This window comes from Rhinolophus ferrumequinum, chromosome 2 (assembly GCF_004115265.2).
Source record: "Rhinolophus ferrumequinum isolate MPI-CBG mRhiFer1 chromosome 2, mRhiFer1_v1.p, whole genome shotgun sequence".
Taxonomy (NCBI): Eukaryota; Metazoa; Chordata; class Mammalia; order Chiroptera; family Rhinolophidae; genus Rhinolophus; species Rhinolophus ferrumequinum.
This window is the reverse complement of record NC_046285.1, coordinates 1,482,132-1,505,341: the sequence shown is the minus strand read 5'-3', so window position 1 is coordinate 1,505,341 and position 23,210 is coordinate 1,482,132. Positions and strand designations below refer to the sequence as shown.

Here is a 23,210-nt window from a genome sequence, read left to right as displayed (position 1 = left end):
ATGTATATTTAATAAAATGACTTTTAAAAATATGTATGCCTTATTGTAAATAATAAATTCTGGAAATAAGGATTTTAAGAACGTGTTTAAATTTATGACTAGATTTTTCTAACTATAGTATACTAATTAAAACTAGTTTTAGTCTCTTTAAAACTTCTATAAATTATCTTTAAATATAAAAAGTCTAAAATGCGACTTTGTAAATAGAAAGAATGTGACCCGACAGAAAATTTCAGAAGAGAGAATTTTATGTGTCAGCTTTATTGGTAAGAGAAAATGTACTTCCTGAAGGTTTGTCAACTGTGTTAGCATTTCAGAGTCGGTGAGGTGTACCAAGTTTGTTCACAAGACACCTCTACCATTTCAGGCTGCTTGAGATCATAGTCATGCATGTGTTTTCTTGCTGCTTATTATTATAAATCACATGATCCTCTTTGTAAAGAACAATCAATATGTGCCAGAACTCTAATATTTTCTTGAACAGGAATTTAACTTGTATGAAATGGAATAGTTCGAAAAAGAAACTATGTAATACATTAATTCCCTACTTTGAATTTTAGGCATATCCTAGGAAGTTGCCTCTTATGTCAAGATACATGACAACAATCTTAATTTATCTTTGTTTTTTTAATTGTAGAAAAGCAAATAATACTATTTCTTACTTTTTTTTCTTAATAACAAGTCATGAAATTAGATGATGACTCGGTGTGGTTGTTCTAGAAATGATCTGGTGCCCTGCTACACATAAATAAAGCTGATAGTTAGAAACCAAAAGATTTAAAAATCCTGGTGTATTTATTCCTAGGGATAGTCAAAACTGAAAAACAACAAAATATTTTGGATTGTGTTTTAAAATAATAATTGTTTACCTTTGTACCAATTCACATAGGTTTGTAGATAAACTTTATGGACTCATTTGCCTTAAAATTTGAGAATAATGTTTTCATCTCTAGGGTTTTGGACTGACAAAGAGGAACTAAAGAAACTGAGGCAAAGTGAAACAGTTTTCAAGCCACAGAAGAAATGGCATGAGTATGAAATGAGTATGGAAAACTGGGTCAAAGCAGTGAAACGCTCCATGAATTGGTACAAGACGTAGCACTGAATGGAAAGACCGAGACCACAGATGGCTGGCTGATGTGACGGGCAGATGGGACAAAGCTAAGGGATACTGATATGACTACCATTGAGAGAAGAAGATTTAAAATGAGCTTTGCAACCTGAGAGGAAAAGCATTGCTTTTTCGAAAAAACAAACAATTTTTAAACCCTCATTTATGTTTACCCAAACCTTGGTAAGGTTGTCAGGCTGCAACACCTCAAAACTTTATATCTTTTGTAGCAAATTCCAAAGGGCGTTAGCAACCATATTTTGACAGTTATAGGTCTTCCTTTTTTTTAATCCCTGGTCAATTGTACATGTGAACATAATTGTTTACTATCCAAATCGACAGTTCTGGGCCTAGCACCCTTCACGTGCTGTTCCAAAATCATGTGAAATTATTTGTTTAATTATTTAAAACTAAGTGGACTATTCAAAGTCCATACAGCTAAAAAGGAAGAATAACTGAGGAAATGTGGAATTCTGAAACATTAGTATTTTATATTTAAAGCCATAATTGTTCAATGTTACATCCACGTATGAGCTCCATGTCCCTCTCAGATAGGCTAATTAGTTAGTCAGTTCTTTCCTTTATTGGGCTTAAAGACACTGCCTTAATTTTTCTTCACTCCACCCAAATCTAAGCATTACTTATGTACTGAAAAATACTGAAAAAAATAATTTTAGTTAATGAAACTAAAAAGGGTATTGATTTATAAGGAACGAGAAAATATTGTATTTTCCTTCTCAAATACCATTTCTTTCAAAAACCTTTGGCTACGGTATAACATCCCATTTTTTACAAAATGTAGGTAGTAAATATATATCTTGCCTTTCTTCTGTTCTTATCTTTCTTAGTTGTTGAGGTGCTTGCATAAATGTCATTTGTTTTTATTAAGTGCCTAATTGACAGAGCTTAATTTGAAGAAAGTTCCCTCATTTACCAGTGACTTAAGAATTGTCTTCATTGGTGTATTTTAACTTGTCCAGGTATCTTTTTAATTTTCATCCAATCTATTCATCCATATGAGATACGTGCAGTGGGTACCTGACAGAGCTCAGGGGACGGTATCCATGCTACTGATTGCTGGAGAGCTGCTGAGCCATAGAGCCACAGACTGGGGTAGGGACAGTCTCCCTTCTCAAACTTGCTCCGTAGAAACAGTGTAGAGGAGTAAGAGTTGTGAGTAGCTTTAGGCCACCACTTAAATCTAGGTGTAAAATTGCCACCTTCCAACCTGTTCTCAGGTTATTTGCCCCTTCTCACATTTGGGTTAGATTCCTTTTACATTTGCAGCAATAATGAATTTACTTCCTTCTGGGTCAGGTTTTACCACATAAAGTCCTGTTACAGAGGTAGCTGTTAAATAATATAATGAAAGAAATGACTGTCACAGGGAATTTTGTTGTTGCTGTCACATATGTCTGTTTCAGAGACAGTCAGATTTGATAGAATTAGGGGTCAAATTGCATTTCTACTAATTCCATCTCTTTGAACTTTGTCTTCTTAAAATGATTAAATTTTTTGATGGCATCATTATAGAAATGTATATAGTATCATTAATTCCATTAATTTTTTTAATTTTAATTTTTCAGTTACAGTTGACATTCAATAGTATATTAGTTTCAGCTGTACAGCATAGTGGTTAGACATTTACATAACTTACAAAGTGATCCCCCTGAAAAGTCTAGGACCCACATGACACCAGACATATATTAACTCCATTAATTAAGATTTGGAAATATTTTGGTTATGTCGAAGTGTTTTGTTTACTGTAATAAGTCAAATCCCATTATGTAGATAATATCTTATTCTTCTTTTCATTCTTTGTGTTTTTTATGTCCTTTTACAAAGCTTAGTGGCCGGTTAAAAGCTCTATTACCAAAATCATTTGAAAGCTGCTCTTTTCGTTTTTCTGTTTCTTATAAGATCTGTTCCTCAGTGGCTATGTGTTATAGGAAATAATTCTGTCTTTTTGTATTAGGATATACTGAATTATAATATTATTAATACCTAAAAGTTTATTAGTTCATCTCTTTTCACATTTTTCTTTCTCATCATAAAACCACAAAATAAAGGCTTTCAGATCTTTTAGATAATGTGGGAAAGTAACTTTGAATACCTCTTATTGGAATTGAGCATCTCAAAAATCAGTGGCTAACTTTTTTGTTAGTCTAGAAGTTACTCTTTTATTTTTAATATTTCAGGCTGTTTTTATTGATATAGTTTAGTAAATCTTTTGTCAGATTTAACCTAAATCAGAAAGGTGACCACATTTGCTTTTGTGGTTGTAGAAACAGTTGATAATCAAAATCGATTGAGCAAAAAAATTGTCCATCTGTCAAATTCAATTTTCGTTTGTATGCTAATATTTAAAGTGTTTTTTTAAAATTCCGTGCTAATCTTTCTCATCATGTCTTATTTTTCCCATTATGGATCTACCTTACATTTTAAGGAAGTCTGTAGCTGTCTTACCAAGGAGGAGAATGCTCCTCCATAGTCCTGGAAGTGGCACGAAGTGCTTTTATGCTATAGACTTGTGCAGTTCTTTTTTCCATATCCAACCAAGACGTGGTTTCTCAGTCTCAGCTTTATTGACATCTGGGGACACATAATTCTTTGTTTTAGGGTGTTATTCTGTGCATTATAGGATATTTAGCAATCCCTACTTCTGCCTGTAGCTGCCGTCAGCATCCCCTGAGTTGTAATAGTCAAAAATGTCTCCAAACATTGCCACATGTCCCCTGGGAGGCAAAATCACCCCCCACGTGAGAACTCCTGATACAGACTGTTAGGAGAAAACTGAAGACTCAGTGAATGTAGTATCTGTCGTACTCACTTTCTTTCTGGCTCATTTTACCTTAGGAAATGGTTACTAGCAAAAGGAGGTGGTTGTATATTAAAATAAATAGGGTTTTTACTTTGCTGGTTAATGAGGTAAAAAAAAAAAAAGTCACATTATAATTGTCTTCTGCTGTTTTTATCTACCCCGCACCATCCCTACATCTGCATCCCCTGTGGTGTTACTGAGGGGCTCATGACTTCATTACAGGGTTAATGTAATCTGCAGACCATCTGTGATTTTACCTGCCTTTTGCTTCCTTTTCATCTCTGAATGAAGGAGGTGATCCCTTTCTTACATGCCTCTGTTCAAGCCTCCACCAAACTGGAAGATCCCTGAAAGGAGAAACCATGTCTACTTCCACAGAACTTAACTCTGTGCCTTCATTTGTGGGATGAATTCTTACTTTATGTTTACAATGGTAACTTTTTGCACATACATTTTTTCCTTGTTGATGGGAGCAGCTTATATTTGTTGCAAGTAAAATATGTTTTGTTGGATTAAGAAGGACCATTTACTTATGATAGCTAGAATCTGTTTATTTAAAATTTCTAAATATGACATGTATATGTGTAGAGATACACATCCATCAATATACATAGTTATATTAACTTTCTAAGCTAAAATTGAAGTCTTCCTTTTCACAACGTTTGTGTATTTGAATGCAGATGACTAACATTAAATTTTCAGAACATCAGACACTCTAGTGTTAGAGGAAAGAAACTTAAGAAACAGCCCCTTCTGCAAGGCACTTTTATACTGGAGACAAGTCTTTAATTAAAAATAATCTAGCTCACAAGTTTGGCAAGAACTTTAAATTTTTTGAGGGGAGACATAGCTGGACCCTCAGGTTCTTTGACTTGAAGTGGTTCTAGAGTCACCACAGAGATAGCCTGGAAGGCTAGAATCTACCCCCAAGGGATTCTGAATCCCTTGGGATATATAAATCATGGTTCTGAATTAGAATTAAAACCCCAGATACACCCTAGACCGATCTAGTAATAGTCTCAGAAGCATCTTTCTTATACAAAGCCAGTTCATCTGATTCAAATCAATCAAAATGGATAACCCCAAAGTGGTCAAATACATGATCCAGAATTACATTGTTTTATATATAAATTTTGGACTCTCATAGCCATAAGTATTTGGGCACCAGCTTCTATTATAAGTCACTATCGTGTCACTATTCCCATGGGACCCTTGCACCTAGAGGAATGATCTTGGACGTGGGAACAATAGAAGCAGGAACCTATAGAATCAGATATTTCTGAAATTCTCTGTTACTTTATTTCTGCTATCTTTCCCCCCTTTACTATAAATTTGGCTTATTAAAATAAAAATGGCTATGTCTGTACAGATACCTATATTATTTACAAAATAAATCATATGAAAATTCCAATTTAAATGAACCATATTGTTATAAGAAACTGCCAAAATTTTCCAGAGCAGCTATACCACTTCGCATTCCCACCAGCAATGTATGAGTGATCCAGTTTCTCTACATCCTAACCAGTATCTGACGTGTAAATATAACCCTAAAAGTAACCCTAACACTAACCCAAACCTTAAACCTATCTGTAACATTAAATTTAACATAGCTGTAATCCTAACTCTAACCCTTACCCTAATTAACCCTAAATTTAACCCTAACCCACACCCTAATTCAAAACCTAATCTTAACATTAACCCTAACCATAAACAAAACTTGAAACATAACCCTAACCTTATGTTTAATACTACCCCTAACACAATTCCCAACCCTAAATTCTAACCATAACTTTAACCTTAAAACTAATCAAAACATTTAACCTAACCCTAAATCTAACCCTGAACTTAAACCCTAATTCTTAACACTAAACCTAATCCTAAAACTAAACTTGTCCCTAAACCTAACTAAAATCCTAACCCTAACTCTAAACTTAAATTTAAGCCAACCTCCTAATCCTAATTCTTACTCTCACCCTAAACCTAAACCGAGCTGTAACCCTGCCTAACTATAAAAAATCCTAAAACTAAAAACTTAACCGTAATCCTAAATTTACCTCTAAAACTAATCCTAACTGTAACCACAAACCTATCCTACCGTAAATCCTAACCATAACCCTAATTCCAAGCCTATACTAACACTAACCCTAATCTCTTAACATAAAATCCAACTCCAATTCTAAACCAAATCACAATACTAACCATAACCCTGTTATGAATGCTAACCTAACCCTATGGTGTTTCTCCGAAAATAAGACCGGGTCTTATATTAATTTTTGCTCCAAAAGATGCATTAGGGTTTATGTTCAGGAGATGTCATCCTGAAAAATCATGCTAGGGCTTATTTTCCGGTTGTCGCGTCCCGCATGACGAGGGTTGTGGGGAGCGAGGAGGGCGGTGCAGGGTTAAGAAAGACAGTTGCCATGAATAGAGTGTAAGCGGGGCCAAGGGACCTGCAGCCTCAAGAACTGGGCGCCTAATCGGTCGTAAGCATTACCTTTTATTAGTTAGGTGAGGAAGTAAAGGAGATAAAGCTTGTCAATCTCAAGATCTGTGAGTCCCATACATTATAGTAGGAAACTGATTCAAGACAATCATCCTTCCCTGAGGCAGCTGAACCATAAGTCTCAGGATGTCTGTACTTCCCCAAGGGACAAAACCTATATGCATATGAATAGATGGAGAGCACATCACTGAATCTCTTCCCTTGCAGGTTGTGGGAAGGAATGCAGCCACAGAGGCAGAGGCTTTTCTTAGCCTGGGGAAGATGGGGGGCTGTGCCCACCTCTGTGAACCCCGTAGGTTCTCCTGTTGGTCCCCACTCGACTGCACCTGGCTTGAGTTGGCCCCCCACCCCTTGTGGGGAATCTTACTCGTTATTGGCTGACCAGCCATCTTTCTGGAGCCAAATGGAGACATAAGGTGCAAACACAAGGTGTAGCAAAGTCCCTGAAAGAATCCAGCTCATAAACTCGCCTTTCTTTGGGGGCAGGTACAAGGAGACAGACAGGTCCGCTGCTGCGTGGCAACAACAGTTAGGTCTTATTTTGGGGGAAACACGGTAATACTAAACCTAAACTCTAATTGTAATGTTAACCCTGATACTAACCCTAACTTCAAAATTAACACTAAAGCATAACCCTAAATCCTAACCCTAATACAAAATCTAAACCTAACACTCAAACTTACACTAACTCTAACCCTACCACTAACACTAAACCAAACCCCAAATCTAGCCATAACCCTAAACCTAATAGTAAATCTGAACACAGCCTAAACTATAAACTTAATCCTTACACTAACACTTATCTAAAACTTAACCTTAGCCCTAAACCCTAACCATAACCTTAACCCTAACCCTAACTGTAAACCTAACACTAAAACTTAACCCTAACCCTAACATTACCACTAACAACCCTAAATCTGGGGCTACATAGGCATCACGATGGAGTGAGAAAGCCCCTTGGTGCCTCCCCTTGAAGTTTGACAATTATAATTCAACAAAGGATTCCCTGCTCAACACACAAACACATCTGAGAGATCCACGCGTCAAGGTGGGCATATCAGAAGGAGCAGGAGAGGCAGGGGTGAAGGACAGAAACGGGACCCACAGACACAGTCTAGGGCCCACTGCAGTCCCAGCAGACATGATAGCAGGGAAGGAGTTGAATTGCAGCTCTCAGATGGCACAGTAGAGGGCCAGTGGGGCAGAAGCAACATTCCAGCCTGAGTAGCCAGCACCAATTGCTGCTGAGCTAGGTAGAGAAGTGGCACAGCAGGGTGGTAGCAGTGGACTAGCACCATTACTAGCAAGAAGGCAAATCAGCAGACTACGAACCCACCTCCTGGCCTCCCTCACCCATGATGGTGAACTGATAGAGGCTGTCCACCTCAAATAGCCTCAAATAGCACAGTGTGGCTGACAGCCTCTGGTCACAAGGAGGCAGTGCAGGGAACTCAGGCCTGGAGCCACATCATCTGTCACGTTCCACATTGGGGGTGGTACCTTGAAAGGGAAGTGACCTAGAAACGGGATGCCCACCTATTCAGGAATATGGCGCATTTTCCACTACCGAGGTGATACTGCCCCACCAAGATCCCGGAAGTGCTAGGAGTGCAACTAAGAGAAAACCAAAACTTCCATGATAGGACCATCTACTGGAAAACAAAAGAAATAATTCTACTTATCAACTTGCTGAATTGTTAAGAACAAAACAGTACTGAAAAATAAAGAGTTCACTACCTCAACAGCCCAGGCAAAGAAACAATCCATCAAGTATCAAGGTAACAAGGTAACTCAGAAAGAAAATGAAAACTCTCCAGAAACAGAAGACTGTAATATAAATGACAGAGAATTGAAGATTGTAATTATGAAAAGAAAGAAAGAAAGAAAAAGAAACAAAATACTGGAGAACTCAGAAAGGCAGTTTGATGAACTCATGAATAAAGTCAATGAACGAAAGGAGTACTTTACCAAAGAGATTATAAAAAAGAACCAAGCTGGAATTCTGGGGCTAAAGAACTCAATAAATGAGATGAAGAAAGCATTCGAGAGCATTGGAAACAGAACAGACCAGATGGAAGAGAATTAGGAAGCTCGAAGACAGAAATCTAGAAATGACTCAGGTGACAGAAGAGAGAACTGAGTTAAAAAAAAGAGAAAAAAAGGAAGAACTCTATGAGAATTATCTGACTCCATTAGAAAGAGCAATATAAGAATAACGGGTATACCAGAAGGAGAGGAGAAAGAGAAGGAAACAGAGAAGCCTCTGAAACAAACAATTGACGAGAGTTTTCCAAACCTATGGAAAGAGCTGGACTATTGAAATCAAGACACTAACAGAACACCTAATCATCTCAATGCAAAAAAGACTTTTCCAAACCACATTTAACTGCAATCGTCAAAGTTAATGACAAAGAAAGAATTCTCAAGGCAGCCAGGAAAAAAAAGACTGTAACTTACAAAGGAAACCCCATTTGGTTATCATCAGATTTTTCAGCAGAAACCTTCTCAAGGGTAGACCATATATTGGTGCACAAAACTAGTCTCTCTCCTTACCAGCCAGGAGAGAGTGAAATGAAAAATTGAAAATATTGAAAGAGAGAAATCACCAGTCAAGAATAATATATCCAGCAATGGTATCCTTTGGATATACAGGAGAAATAAAGGCTTTTCCACACAAACAAAATCTGAGGCAATTTACCACCATAAGACCTGCCTCACAAGAGATGTTGAAAGTAGCTTTTCAACCTGAAAAGGTAAAAGTATACAAAACTTTGAGTAAGATGGCAAAAATACAGACAGAAGCAAGAAATTACAACCTTCTTTCAGAATAGGATATTAAACAATTAAAATATAATGGTTAAAAAGTGAAAAAAGCATTTTCAAGACTATAACTTCTGCAATTTAGAAACAATGCACAGGATAAAAAGGGATAATTTGTGACAACAAGAACATAAAAGGTAAGGAAGTAAAGAACTGAACTTGCACAGATGAGTGAAGCTAAGATGCAATCGAAAGAAAAAGAACTATTGTATGTATGAGATATTTTATACAAACATAAAGGTAACCACCAAATAAAAACCCAAAGCTAAGAAAAAAGGAAATGGCGGGGAAAAAAATCATAGAATACCACACATACACAAAAACTCACTGAAACACAAGGGAAAAGAAATAATGGAGATCCAGAGTAACCAAAAAGCAAAAGATAAAATGACTGTAGTATGTCCTTTTATCAATTATCACCCAAAATGTAAGTGGATTGAATTTACTATCTGAAAGGCAGAGAATAGCGGGATGGATGAAAACACAAGACCCAATTTTGTTTCCTTCAGGAATCACATCTCAGCTCTAAGGAGAAACATAGGCTTAAAGCGAAGGGGTGGAGGATGATATTCCAAAAAATGGCATCCAGAGAAATGTGGGTATAGCTGTACTTATATCTGACAAAATAGATTTCAAGACAAAAAAAGTTAACATGAGAAAAAGACAGACTTTTTATAATGATAAAGTGGACAATTAATCAAGAAGACATAACAATTATCTTTATATATTTACCCAACTTGGGAGCACCAAACTATATAAAACAACTGCTAACAGACTCAAAGGGACAAAATTATAATTATATTAGGGGGCCTGAATACCCCATTGAGAGAAATGGATTATCCAAACAGAAAGTCAGTAAGGAAATATCGGCCTTAAATGACACATTAGGCCAAATGGACATAACCAATATTAATAGTACTTTCCATCCCCAAACAACAGAATATACATTCTTCTTAAGTGCACATGGAACATTCTCAAGGGTAGACCACATATTGGTGCACAAAACTAGTCTCAATTACTTTAAGAATATTGATGTCATACCAAGCATATTTTCTGACCACAGTGGTATGATACTGAAAATTAACTATAAAAAGAAAGCTGGAAAAAAACACAAATATGTGAATATTAAACAGCCTGCTACTGAACAACTATTGGGTCAAAGATGAAATAAGAGATCAAAATATACATAGAGACAAATGAAGATGACAATATAACATACCAAAAATTTGGGAATCCAGCAAAAGCAGTACTAAAAGGGAGGTTTATAGCATTACAGGCCTACCTCAGAAACAAGAAAAATCTCAAATTAAAAAAAAAAAAATCTAACATTAAACCTCAAAAAACTAGAAAAATAAGAACAAACAAGTCCCAAAGTCAATAGAAGGAAGGAAATCATAAAAATCAGAGCAGAAATAAATAGAGAACAAAAGACAATAGAAAAAAAATTAATGTGACAAAGAACTGGTTCTTTGAAAAGATAAATAAAACTGACAACCTCTGGCTAAGGAAAAGAAAGAGAATACTCAAATAAAATCAGAAATGAAAGAAGAGATGTTACAATGGACACCACAGAAATACTAAGGATTATACAAGAATACTATGAAAGGTTATACAACACCAAATTTGATAACCTAGAAGAAATGGACAAATTCTTAGAAATATATAACCTTCCCAGACTGAACTATGGAGAACTGGAAAACCTACGTAGACCAATCACTAATAAGGAAATTGAAATAATAATCAAAAACCTCCCAAAAAGGAAAATCCAGGACCAGATGCTTCACTGGTGAATTTTACCAAACATTGAAAGAAGATTTACTACCAACCCTCAAAGTCTTCGAAAATATTGAAGAAGGAATAATACTTTATAACTCATTTTATGAGGGCAATATTACCCTGATACCAAAACCAGGCAAGGACAACACAGAAAAAGAAAATTGCATTATCTCTGATGAACATAGATGCAAAAATTCTAAACAAAATACTAGCAAAATGAATATGACAATATATTAAAAGCATAATACATCACGATCAAGTGGGGTTTATTACAGGGATGCAAGGATGGTTTAACATACACAAATCAATCAATGTCATACACATTAGTAAAATAAAAGATAAAAATCATATGATGATAGTAATAGATGCAGGTAAAGCATTTGACAAGATACTTCCATGATTAAAACTCTCAATAAAATGGGTATAGAAGGAAGTACTTCAACATAATCAAGGCCATATATGACAAACCTTCAGCTAATACTATACTCAATGGTCAAAAACTAAAGGCATTTACTCAACGATCAGGAACAATGAAGGATACTCACTCTCACTACTGTTATTCAACATAGTGTTGGAAGACCTAGCCAGAGCAATCAGGCAAGAGAAAGAAATAAAAGGTAAATAATAAAAGGTAAATAAAATAAATTGGGAATGAAGAAGTAACTCTGTCACTATTTATAGATGACATGATTCTATATACATATAGAAAGCCGGACAGACTACATTAAAAGATTATTAGAAACCATAAACAAATACAGCAAAGTTTCAGGATACAAAAATCAATATACAAAAATCCATTGCATTCCTATATACTAACAGTTAAATATTGGAAAAAGAAATGAAGAAAACAATACCATTTACAATTACTACAAAAAATATACAATAGCCAGGAATAAACTTAACAAAGGAAATGAAGCACCTACACACTGAAAACTACAAGACATTGTTGAAAGAAATTGAAGACACTAAGAAATTCAAAGATATTCCGTGTTCACAGATTGAAAGAATTAACATTGTTAAAATGGCCATACTACCTAAAGCAATATACAAATTTAATGCAATCTCTATTGACATCCCAATAACATTTTTCACAGAAATAGAACAAAAAACCCAAATTTGTCTGGAACAACAAAAGACTCCAAATAGCCAAAGCAATCATGAGAAAAAAGAACAAAGCTGAAAGAATCACAGTCCCTGACTTCAAATTATACAACAAAGGTATGGTAATCAAAACAGCATAGTAATGGCAGAAAAAAAATGACATACAGAACAATGGTGGAGAATTAAGATCCCAGAAATAAACCCACACATATATGGGCAACTAATATTCAACAAACAAACTAAAAACATACAATGCAGAAAGGAAATTTTCTTCAATAAATGTTGGAAAAACTGGAAAGCCACATGCAAAAGAAAAAAAAGAAACTAGACAGCTATCTGACACCACACACAAAAATTAATTCAAAATGGATTAAAGTCTTGATTATAAGACCTGGAACAATAAATTACATAGAAGAAAACATAGGCACTGAACTTTGGACCTTGGTCTCAGAGGGGTTTTTGTGAACTTGACCCCAAAGCAAGAGAAGTGAAAGCAAAAATAAATGAATGGGACTACATCAAACTTAAAAGCTTCTGAACAGCAAAATAAACCATCAACAAAAACAAAAATGCAATCAGATGAATGGGAGAAGTTATTAACAAACAATACCTCTGATAAATGGCTAATATTAAAACTATATAAAGTTCTTGCACATTTCCAAAAGATTTTTATTAAAAATATAGCTAACAGACATATTATATTAGTTTCAGGTGTATACCATATATTCAACATTTATATACCTAAAGGAGTGATCACCATGATAAGTCTAGCAACCACCTGACACTGTACCACGCTATCACAATATTATTGACTATATTACCCATGCTGTACATTACATCCCCATGACTTATTTGTTTTATACCTGGAAATTTGGACCTCTTATTCCCCTTCATCTTCCCCCCACCCCTACTTTTTAAATTAATCAATTACAGTTGACATTCAGTATTATTTTATATTAATTTCTGGTGTACAGCATAGTGGTTAGACATTTCTATAATTCAAAAATGATCCCGCTGATTAGTCTAGTACCCACCTGGCACTTTACATAGTTATTACCTTATTATTGATTATATTCCTTATGCTTTAATTTACATCCCCAAGATTTTTTCTAACTATAAGTTTACACTTCTTAATCCCTTCACCTTTTCACCCTGTGCCCCAAACCCCTATCACCACAACAAATCTAGTACCCATCTGACACCACACATAGTTATTACAATACTATTGACTATGTTCCTTATGCTATCCCATAGCTACTGTGTAACAATCAATTTGTACTTTTTAATCTCTTCCCCTTTTTTTCACCCATACCTACAAACCCCTTCCCATCTGGCAATCATCAAAATATTTTCTGGGTCATAGGAATGGCGGCAGCAGGGTGCACTTTCTGAGTTCTCCTCCGGATCTTATTACAAACGGGACATATAACCCATCAAAGAACTCTTTGCTCATCACACAGAACAGCTAAGAGACTCGTGGATTACTTGAAGCTAAGGATTACTTGAAGGTGCGCTAATTGGGCGAGCAGGGGAAGAAGGAAGGGAGCGGAGTGAAAACGCCCGGCCGGCGGCGGCGGGAAATCCCAGCCCGCAGTGGACTCTCAGCCGGCGACGGCGAAAACCGAAAACCGCGGTGGCACCCGCAGTTCCGGGCATGCACGGGATGCCAGGGCGGAACAGAGAGCACAGAGACCAGGAGGTGGGCTCTTTCCCTGCGTCCCACGGCTGATTTCTCCTGCTGGGAGGGCGGCCAGTGGGCCCTAGGGCGGACAAAGAACACAGACTCCATACCTGGGCCCTTCCCCCCCCTTCCAATCCTACCCCAGCCCTTCCAGAGACTTAAACTGGCCCCTGAACTGAGGAGTAGTGTCAGATTACAGAGGAGCCGTAGTAGTGATCAGGCTCTGGGAAGCCTGACAGGCAGCCCTGACCCAGGGAGACTGGGAAGTGTGTGATTTTGACTGGGCTAGGAGAGAAGAGACTCTTCCACCCCTAGCCACCACCTTTTCTGGCCTGTGGGAAGAGGGTGACGCGCGGCTGGGCTGGGAGAGAGAAGACCCCTCCATCCCCAGCCCCTACCCTTTCTGGCCTGCCTAGGGCGGGGCAAGTGCAACTGCAGAGACACACCCAGAGATCAGCAGTCAGGCAGGCGCAGCTCTGGGCTTTCAGCAGCTCAGAAATCTCCCACCCGCACCCCGCATACACACACACACTGAAGAAGTGCCCTAAGACTCAGGAGTACTGGACACGGGGCTGGTGGTGCTACTCTCAGTGTGCATATGTGCAGGCATGGGCAGAAACTGCACTGCCTTTGTAAAAACTATCATCCAGACCCCTCAGGCCCACGCATTTAAGTCTGCAGTCCCAAAGTCACTCTGGGCACCAGGTGACCGGCTCTGCCTGCACAATAAGCAGGGGGCTCTTTGGTACAGCAGAGGACAACCTGGACATTGCTTGGTGGGCTTAGGCCTAGACGGTAGCTGCTTTTAGTTTTGCTTTGTTTTGTTTTGTTTTGCTTTGTCTTTATATCTTTGATATCTTTGCCTGTGTCGAGTGGGGGTTATCGGGTGATTTTGCATGTGAATGTATTTGATTTTTTTCTTTGTTGTTGTTGTTGCTGTTGTGATTAGTGACTTGCTTTGTTCTGAACCTGCCCTGCCGGGGCCCAGCTTGAGAGGCACGGGATTCAGCATATCCAGGAGCCAACTCCAGACCAAACCGGAGTGCTGCTGGGTTTGACCTGCAGGTCACACACCCAGAGGGGGTTCTCTGCAGGCACTGGAGCCCACAGAGGCCAAACCACATTTGGGTGGTCAACCCTCACGCAGCAGAGCGCCCTGCGGGGGGCAGAGCCAAGTTTCACAACGGGTCAGCCCAGGAGTTAACCCCACCTACTCACAAGCAAAAAGCAATTAAAGATCTTCTTGAACGGGACAGTGTGCACAACACAAGAGTCACCTTTGGAGCACACGTAGAGGAGAAGGACGACGTGGTGCGAGTCAAATATAAAGGACACATACTACATAAGATAACCTAGCAAGAACTAAGAACTCTAGGGGATCTACCTAAAATATCAAAATAAACACAGAGAGTCAGCCAGAATGGGGAAACAAAGATACACGTCCCAAATAAAAGAACAGAAGAAACCTCCACAACTGGAACCAAATGAAGCAGAGGTAACCAACCTTTCAGAGACAGAGTTCAGAACACTGGTGATAAGAATGTTTAAGGAGCTTAGAGAAGACATAAAGAAGGATGTAGAAATCATAACGAACAACCAGTTAGAACTAAAGAACACAATTACAGAAATTAAGAACTCACTTGAAGGAATTACCAGCAGGTTAGATGAAGCAGAGGATCGAATCAGCGACTTAGAACACAAGGTAGCAGAGATCACCCAAACGGAACAACAGAAAGAAAAAAGAATAAAAAACCATGAGGATGGCTTAAGAGAACTCTGGGATAACATCAAGTGCAACAACATGCGCATCATAGGAATACCAGAAGGTGAAGAGAGTAAGCAAGGGATTGAGAACATATTTGAAGTAATAATGTCCGAAAACTTCCCCAGCCTGATGAAGGAAACCAACATAGAAACCCAGGAAGTGCAGAGAGTTCCAACCAGGATAAACCCAAGCAGGTCCACACCAAGACACATTATAGTTAAAATGGCAAAGCTTAAAGACAAAGAGAGAAACCTAAAAGCAGCAAGAGAAAGACAGAGGGTTACATACAAGGGAACTCCCATAAGACTATCAAATGATTTTTCTACAGAAACATTGAAGGCCAGGAGGGAGTGGCAGGAGATACTCAAAGTGATGGAAAACAAAGGCCTACAACCTAGATTGCTTTATCCAGCAAGGCTATCATTTAAAGTTGATGCAGAGATAAAGAGCTTTCCAGAAAAAAATAAGCTAAAGGAATTTATTACCACCAAGCCAGCATTGCAAGAAATACTAAAAGGACTTCTGTAAATAGAAGAAAGATCAAAGCAACCTAACTACAAATTTAAAAATGGCAATAACTATGTACCTATCAATAATCACTTTAAATGTAAACGGATTAAATGCTCCAATCAAGAGACATAGGGTGGCTGAGTGGATAAGAAAGCAAGACCCTTGTATATGCTGTATACAAGAGACTCACCTCAGATCAAAAGATACACACAGGCTGAAAGTGAAGGGTTGGAGTAAGATATTTCATGCAAATGGAAATGAGAAAAAAGCTGGAGTTGCAATACTTATATCTGACAAAACAGACTTTAAAATGAAGAACATACTAGAAGATAAAGATGGGCCCTATATAATAATAAAGGGATCGATCCGACAAGAGGACATAACCCTAGTAAACATTTATGCACCCAACATAGGAGCACCAAAATATATAAAACAGGTCCTGACTGACATAAAGACAGAGATCAACAGTAACACTATCATAGTAGGGGACTTCAACACACCTCTGACAACAAGGGACAGGTCTTCCAGACAGAAAATCAATATGGAAACAACAGCCTTAAATGATACATTGGACCACTTGTATCTAATCGATATTTTCAGAACATTTCACCCCAATGCTGCAAAATACACGTTTTTCTGAAGCGCACATGGAACATTTTCCAAGATAGACCACACGTTAGGCCACAAAACAAGTCTTGATAAATTTAAGAAAATTGAAATCATACCAATTGTCTACTCTGATCACAATGCTATGAAATTAGAATTGAACTACAGGAAAAAAACTGGAAGACACACCAATTCATGGAGGCTGAATAACTTATTACTAAATAATGAATGGGTCAAGCAGGAGATCAAGGAAGAAATCAAAAGATATCTCGAGACAAACGAAAATGAAAACACGACAACCCAAAATCTATGGGATGCCGTGAAAGCAGTCCTAAGAGGGAAAGTCATAGCTTTGCAGGCCTACCTAAAGAAACAAGAAACATCACTAATCAACAGTTTATCTTCACACTTAAGGGATTTGGAAAAAGAACAGCAAAATAAGCCCAAAGGGAGCACAAGGAAGGAGATAATAAAGATCAGAGCAGAAATAAATGAAATAGAAACCAGAAAAACAATACAAAAGATCAATGAATCCAAGAGTTGGTTCTTAGAGAAGATAAACAAAATCGACAAACCTTTAGCCAGACTCATTAAAAAAAAGAGAGAGAGGACCCAAATTAATAAAATCAGAAATGAAAGAGGAGAAGTGACAACGGACACCGTAGAAATACAAAAAGTTTTAAGAAGTTACTATGAGTTTTATGCCAACAAATTTGACAATTTGGAAGAAATGGACAATTTTCTAGAGGCGTACAACCTTCCAAGGCTAACTCAAGAAGAAACAGAAAACCTGAATAGACTGATTACCACCACGGAAATTGAATCAGTAATCAACAATCTCCCAACAACAAAAGCCCTGGACCAGATGGCTTTACAGGTGAATTTTACAAAACGTTCAAAAAAGAATTATCACCTATTCTCCTCAAGCTCTTCCAAAAAATCCAGAAGGAAGGTAGACTCCCAAACACTTTTTACGAAACCACTATCACTCTGATCCCAAAATCAGACAAAGACACCACAAAAAGAAAACTACAGGCCGATATCTCTAATGAACATAGATGCAAAAATCCTCAACAAAATATTAGCGAACAGAATTCAGCAATACATTAAAAAGATCATACACCATGATCAAGTGGGATTCATCCCTGGTATGCAAGGGTGGTTCAACATCCGCAAATCAATTAATGTGATACACCACATTAACAAAATGAAAAATAAAAATCACATGATCATATCAATAGATGCAGAAAAAGCATTTGATAAAATACAACAGCCATTTATGATAAAAACCCTTAAGAAAGTGGGAATAGAGGGATCATATCTCAACATAATAAAGGCCATATATGACAAACCCACAGCTAACATCATACTCAAAGGGGAAAAGCTAAAACCATTCCCCCTAAGATCAGGAACAAGGCAAGTTTGCCCACTATCTCTGCTTCTATTCAACATAGTGCTTGAAGTTCTAGCCACAGCAATCAGACAAGAAAAAGAAATAAAAGGCATCCAAATTGGTAAGGAGGAAGTAAAATTATCATTGTATGCAGATGATATGATACTATATATAGAGAACCCTAAAGACTCCACCAAGAAGCTGTTAGAGCTGATAGATGAATTTAGTAAAGTAGCAGGATACAAAATTAATATTCAGAAATCAGTTGCATTTGTATATACCAATAATAAAACATCAGAAGGAGAAATTAAAAAAACAATCCCATTTACAATTGCTCCAAAGACTATAAAATACCTGGGAATAAATTTAACCAAAGAAGTAAAAGATCTGTATTCAGAAAATTATAAGACATTGAAGAAAGAAATGAAAGAAGATATAAATAGATGGAAACATACACCATGTTCGTGGATAGGAAGAATTAATATAGTTAAAATGTCTATACTGCCTAAGGCAATATACATATTCAACGCAATTCCTATCAAACTACCAACGTCGTTTTTCACAGAAATAGAACATATAATCTTAAAATTTATATGGGACCATAAAAGACCCCGGATAGCCTCAGCAATCTTGAGAAATAAGAACGAAGTGGGAGGTATAACAATACCTGACTTCAAATTATACTACAAGGCTACAGTAATCAAAACAGCATGGTACTGGCATAAAAACAGACACATAGATCAATGGAACAGAATAGAGTCCAGAAATAAATCCATGCCTATATGGCCTTTTAATCTACGACCTTGGACGCAAGAATGTATGATGGAGTAAAGACAGTCTATTCAATAAATGGTGCTGGGAAACCTGGACAGACACATGCAAAAAAATGTCGCTGGACCACCTCCTTACACCATATACAAAAATAAATTCAAAATGGCTTAAAGACTTAAATGTAAGATCTGAAACCATAAAATACCTAGAAGAAAATATAGGAAGAAACTTCTCAAACATTACCCGGAGTAAGATTTTTACTGATATATCCCCTCGCTCTAGGGAAGTAAGAGAAAAAATAAACATGTGGGATTATATCAAACTAAAAAGTTTTTTCACAGCAAAGAAAACCATCAATAAAACAAAAAGGGATCCTACTGAATGGGAAAAGATATTTGCCAATGATATATCTGATAAGTGATTAATATCACAATTCTATGAAAAACTCAACTCAACTCCAAACAAACAAACGACCCAATTAAAAAATGGGCAGAGGACTTGAAGAGACATTTTTCTAAAAAGGACATACAGATGGCAAACAGACATATGAAGAAATGCTCAACCTCACTAACCATCAGAGAAATGCAAATAAAAATCACAATGAGATACCACCTCACCCCAGTCAAAATGGCTATCATCAATAAATCAACAAACAACAAGTGCTGGCGCGGATGTGGAGAAAAGGGAACGCTTGTGCACTGTTGGTGGGATTGCAGATTGGTGCAGCCACTATGGAAAACAGTATGGAGGTATCTCAAAAATCTGAAAATGGAACTACCCTATGATCCAGTAATTCCACTCCCAGGTATCTATCCGGGGAAATCCAAAACTTCAATTCAAAAATCTTTATGCACTCCTATGTTTATTGCAGCACTATACACAATAGCTAAGACATGGAAACAACCGAAATGCCCATCGGTAGATGACTGGATTAAGAAACTGTGGTACATTTATACAATGGAGTATTATGCAGCCATAAAGAAGAAAGAAATCTTACCATTTGCAACAACATGGATGGACCTAGAGAACATTATGTTAAGTGAAATAAGTCAGACAGAGAAAGATAAGTACCATATGATCTCACTTATTTGCAGATTCTAAAGAAAAGAATAAGTGAATGAACTAATCAGAAACAGTTTTGGAGACAAAGAGGAAAAACTGAGGGTTGCTAGATGGGCGGGGGGGTGGGGATGGGGGGGAGGGTGAGGGGATTGGAGGGCAGTCGGTGACCACAGGATGGCCACGGGGTTTGAAAATTAATCTGGGGAACGTAATTTAGTGGTTACCAGAGGGTAAGGGGGTTGGGGGGTTGGAGATGAGGGTAAGGGGGATCAAATATATGGTGATGGAAGGAGAACTGACTCTGGGTGGTGAACACACAATATAATTTATAGATGATGTGATACAGAATTGCACACCTGAAATCTATGTAATTTTACTAACAATTGTCACCCCAATAAATTAAAAAAAAAAAAAGTTTTCTGTATCTATGAGTTTGTTTCTGTTTCATTTATTTTGTTCTTTAGATACCACATATAAGTGAAATCACATTGCATCTGTCTTTGTCTGATACACTCCACTCAGCACAACACCCTCCAGGTCCATCCATGGTGCCACAGATGGCAAGAACCCATGCCCTTTCATGGCCAAGGACTAGTCCACTGTATATATGTACCACCTCCTCTTTATCCATTCATCAATTGACAGATACCCAGGCTGCCTCCACATCTTGGCCTTTGTAAACAATGCTGCAATGAACATATAGACGTATATGTCCCTTGAAGTAGCATTTTGTGTTTCTTCAGATAAATACCCTAAAGTGGGATTAGTGGGTCCTTCTTTGTCTCTTCTCACAGTCTTTGTCTTAAAGTTTATTTTATCTAAGATTTGCTACTCCAGCTTTTCTTGTTATTTTTATTTTCATTTTCATGAAATATATTTTTTCCATCCCTTTACTTTTTGTCTGTGTGTGTCTTTCAATCTGATGTGAGTCTCTTGTAAGCAGCTTTTACTTCTTTTGTCCATTCATTCCTCCTATGTCTTTTGATTGGAGTATTTAATCCAATTACACTGAAAGTAATTGTTGATAGATATGTAGCTATTGCCATTTTATTACTCATAATTTTGATTTTTTTGTTTATCTTCTCTAAAAACCAACTCTTGGATTCATTGATCTTTTACATTGTTTTTCTGGTTTCTATTTCATTTATTTCCACTCTGATTTTTATTATCTCCTTCCTTGCACTCCCTTTGGGCTTTTTTTGTTGTTGTTGTTCTTTTTCCAGATCCCTTAAGTGTGAAGATAAACGTTTGATTAGTGATTTTTCTTGTTTCTTTAGGTAGCCCTGCAATGCTATGAATTTCCCTCTTAGGTCTGCTTTCACTGCATCCCATAGATTCTGGGTCTTCATTTTCGTTTGTCTCGAGATATGTTTTGATTTCATCCTTGATCTCATGGTTGACCCATTCATTATTTAGTAACATGTTATTCAGCCTCCATGAATTTGTGTGTCTTCCAGTTTTTTTCCTGTAGTTCATTTCTAATTTCATAGCACTGTGGTCAGAGAAGACAATTGGTATGATTTCAATTTTCTTAAATTTATCAAGACTTGTTTTGTGGCCTAACGTGTGGTCTATCTTGGAAAATGTTCCATGTGCACTAGAGAAGAACATGTATTCTGCAGCTTTGGGGTGAAATGCTCTGAAAATATCAATTAAATCCAACTGGTCCAATGTATCATTTAAGGCTGTTGTTTCCATATTGATTTTCTGTCTGGAAGACCTGTCCCTTGTTGTCAGATCTGTGTTGAAATCGCCTACTATGGCAGTGTTACTGTTGATCTCTCTCTTTATGTCAGTCAACATCTGTTTTATATATTTAGGTGCTCCTATGTTGGGTGCATAGATATTTACTAGGGTTATGTCCTCTTGTTGGATTGATCCCTTTATTAATATACAGTGCCCATCTTTGTCTTTTAATATATTCTTCATTTTAAAGTCTATTTTGTCAGATATAAGTATTGCAACTCCAGCTTTTTTCTCATTTCCATTTGCATGAAATATCTTACTCCAACCCTTCACTTTCAGCCTGTGTGTGTCTTTTGATCTGAGTCTCTTGTATACAGCATACACAAGGGTCTTGCTGTCTTATCCACTCAGCCACCCTATGTCTCTTGATTGGAGCATTTAATCCATTTACATTTAAGGTGATTATTGATAGGTACATAGTTATTGCCATTTTTTAAATTTCTAGTTAGATTGTTCTCATCTTTCTTCTGTTTACAGAAGCCCTTTTAATACTTCCTGCAATGCTGGCTTGGTGGTAATAAATTCCTTTAGCTTATTCTTTTCTGGGAAGCTCTTTACCTTTCCTTCAACTTTAAATGATAGCCTTGCTGGATAAAGCAATCTAGGTGGTAGGCCTTTGTTTTTCCATCTCCTGCCACTCCCTCCTGGCCTTAAATGTTTCTGTAGAAAAGTCATTTGATAGTCTTATGGGAGTTCCCTTGTATGTAACCCTCTGTCTTTCTCTTGCTGCTTTTAGGATTCTCTCTTTGTCTTTAACCTTTGCCATTTTAACTATAATGTGTCTTGGTGTGGACCTATTTGGGTTTATCCTGGTTGGAACTCTCTGCACTTCCTGGGCTTGTATGTTGGTTTTCTTCATCAGGTTGGGGAAGTTTTCGGACATTATTACTTCAAATATGTTCTCGATCCCTTGCTTCCTCTCTTCACCTTCTGGGATTTCTATGATGTGCATGTTGCTGCACTTGATGTTATCCCAGAGTTCTCTTAAACCATCTTCATTGTTTTTTATTCTTTTTTTTTCTTTTTGTTGTTTTGTTTGGGTAATCTCTGCTAACTTGTCTTCTAAGTCTCTGATTCGATCCTCTGCTTTATCTAACCTGCTGGTAATTCCTTCAAGTGTGTTCTTTATTTCAATTATTGTATTCTTTAGTTCTAACTGGTTGTTCATTATGAGTTCTCTCTTTCTTTATGTTGTCACTAAGCTCCTTAAACATTCTTATCATCAGTGTTCTGAACTCTGTCACTGATATGTTGGTTACTTCTATTTCATTTGGTTCCAATTCTGGAAGTTTCTTCTGTTCTTTTATTTGGGACATGTTTCTTTGTTTCCCCTTTCTGGCTAACTCTCTGTGTTTGCTTCGATGTATTAGGTAGATCTCCCAGAGTTCTTGATTTTTGCTGGTTTATCTGATGTAGTATGTGTCTTTTATATTTGACTTGCACCACTTCCTTCTTCTCCTGTGTGTGTGCTCCAAAGGTGACTCTTGTGTTGTGTATATTGTCCTGTTAAAGTTGATCTTTAATTTCTTTTGGTTTGTCAGTAG

At 37.2% G+C, this 23,210-nt stretch overlaps 1 protein-coding gene across 4 annotated transcripts in view; it reads left to right on the top strand.

Annotated features, from left to right (window-relative positions):
* The window catches only part of GK5 (glycerol kinase 5), an 85,127-nt gene extending 83,668 nt beyond the window's left edge, over positions 1-1,459 (top strand). For all 4 annotated transcript variants that reach the window (XM_033135463.1, XM_033135460.1, XM_033135467.1 and 1 more), the window contains one exon: positions 954-1,459. In XM_033135463.1, the coding sequence (XP_032991354.1) occupies positions 954-1,099 (146 nt within the window). In that variant the 3' untranslated portion in view covers positions 1,100-1,459. The remainder of the gene's footprint in view (positions 1-953) is intronic.
* The last annotated feature ends 21,751 nt before the right edge of the window (positions 1,460-23,210 follow it).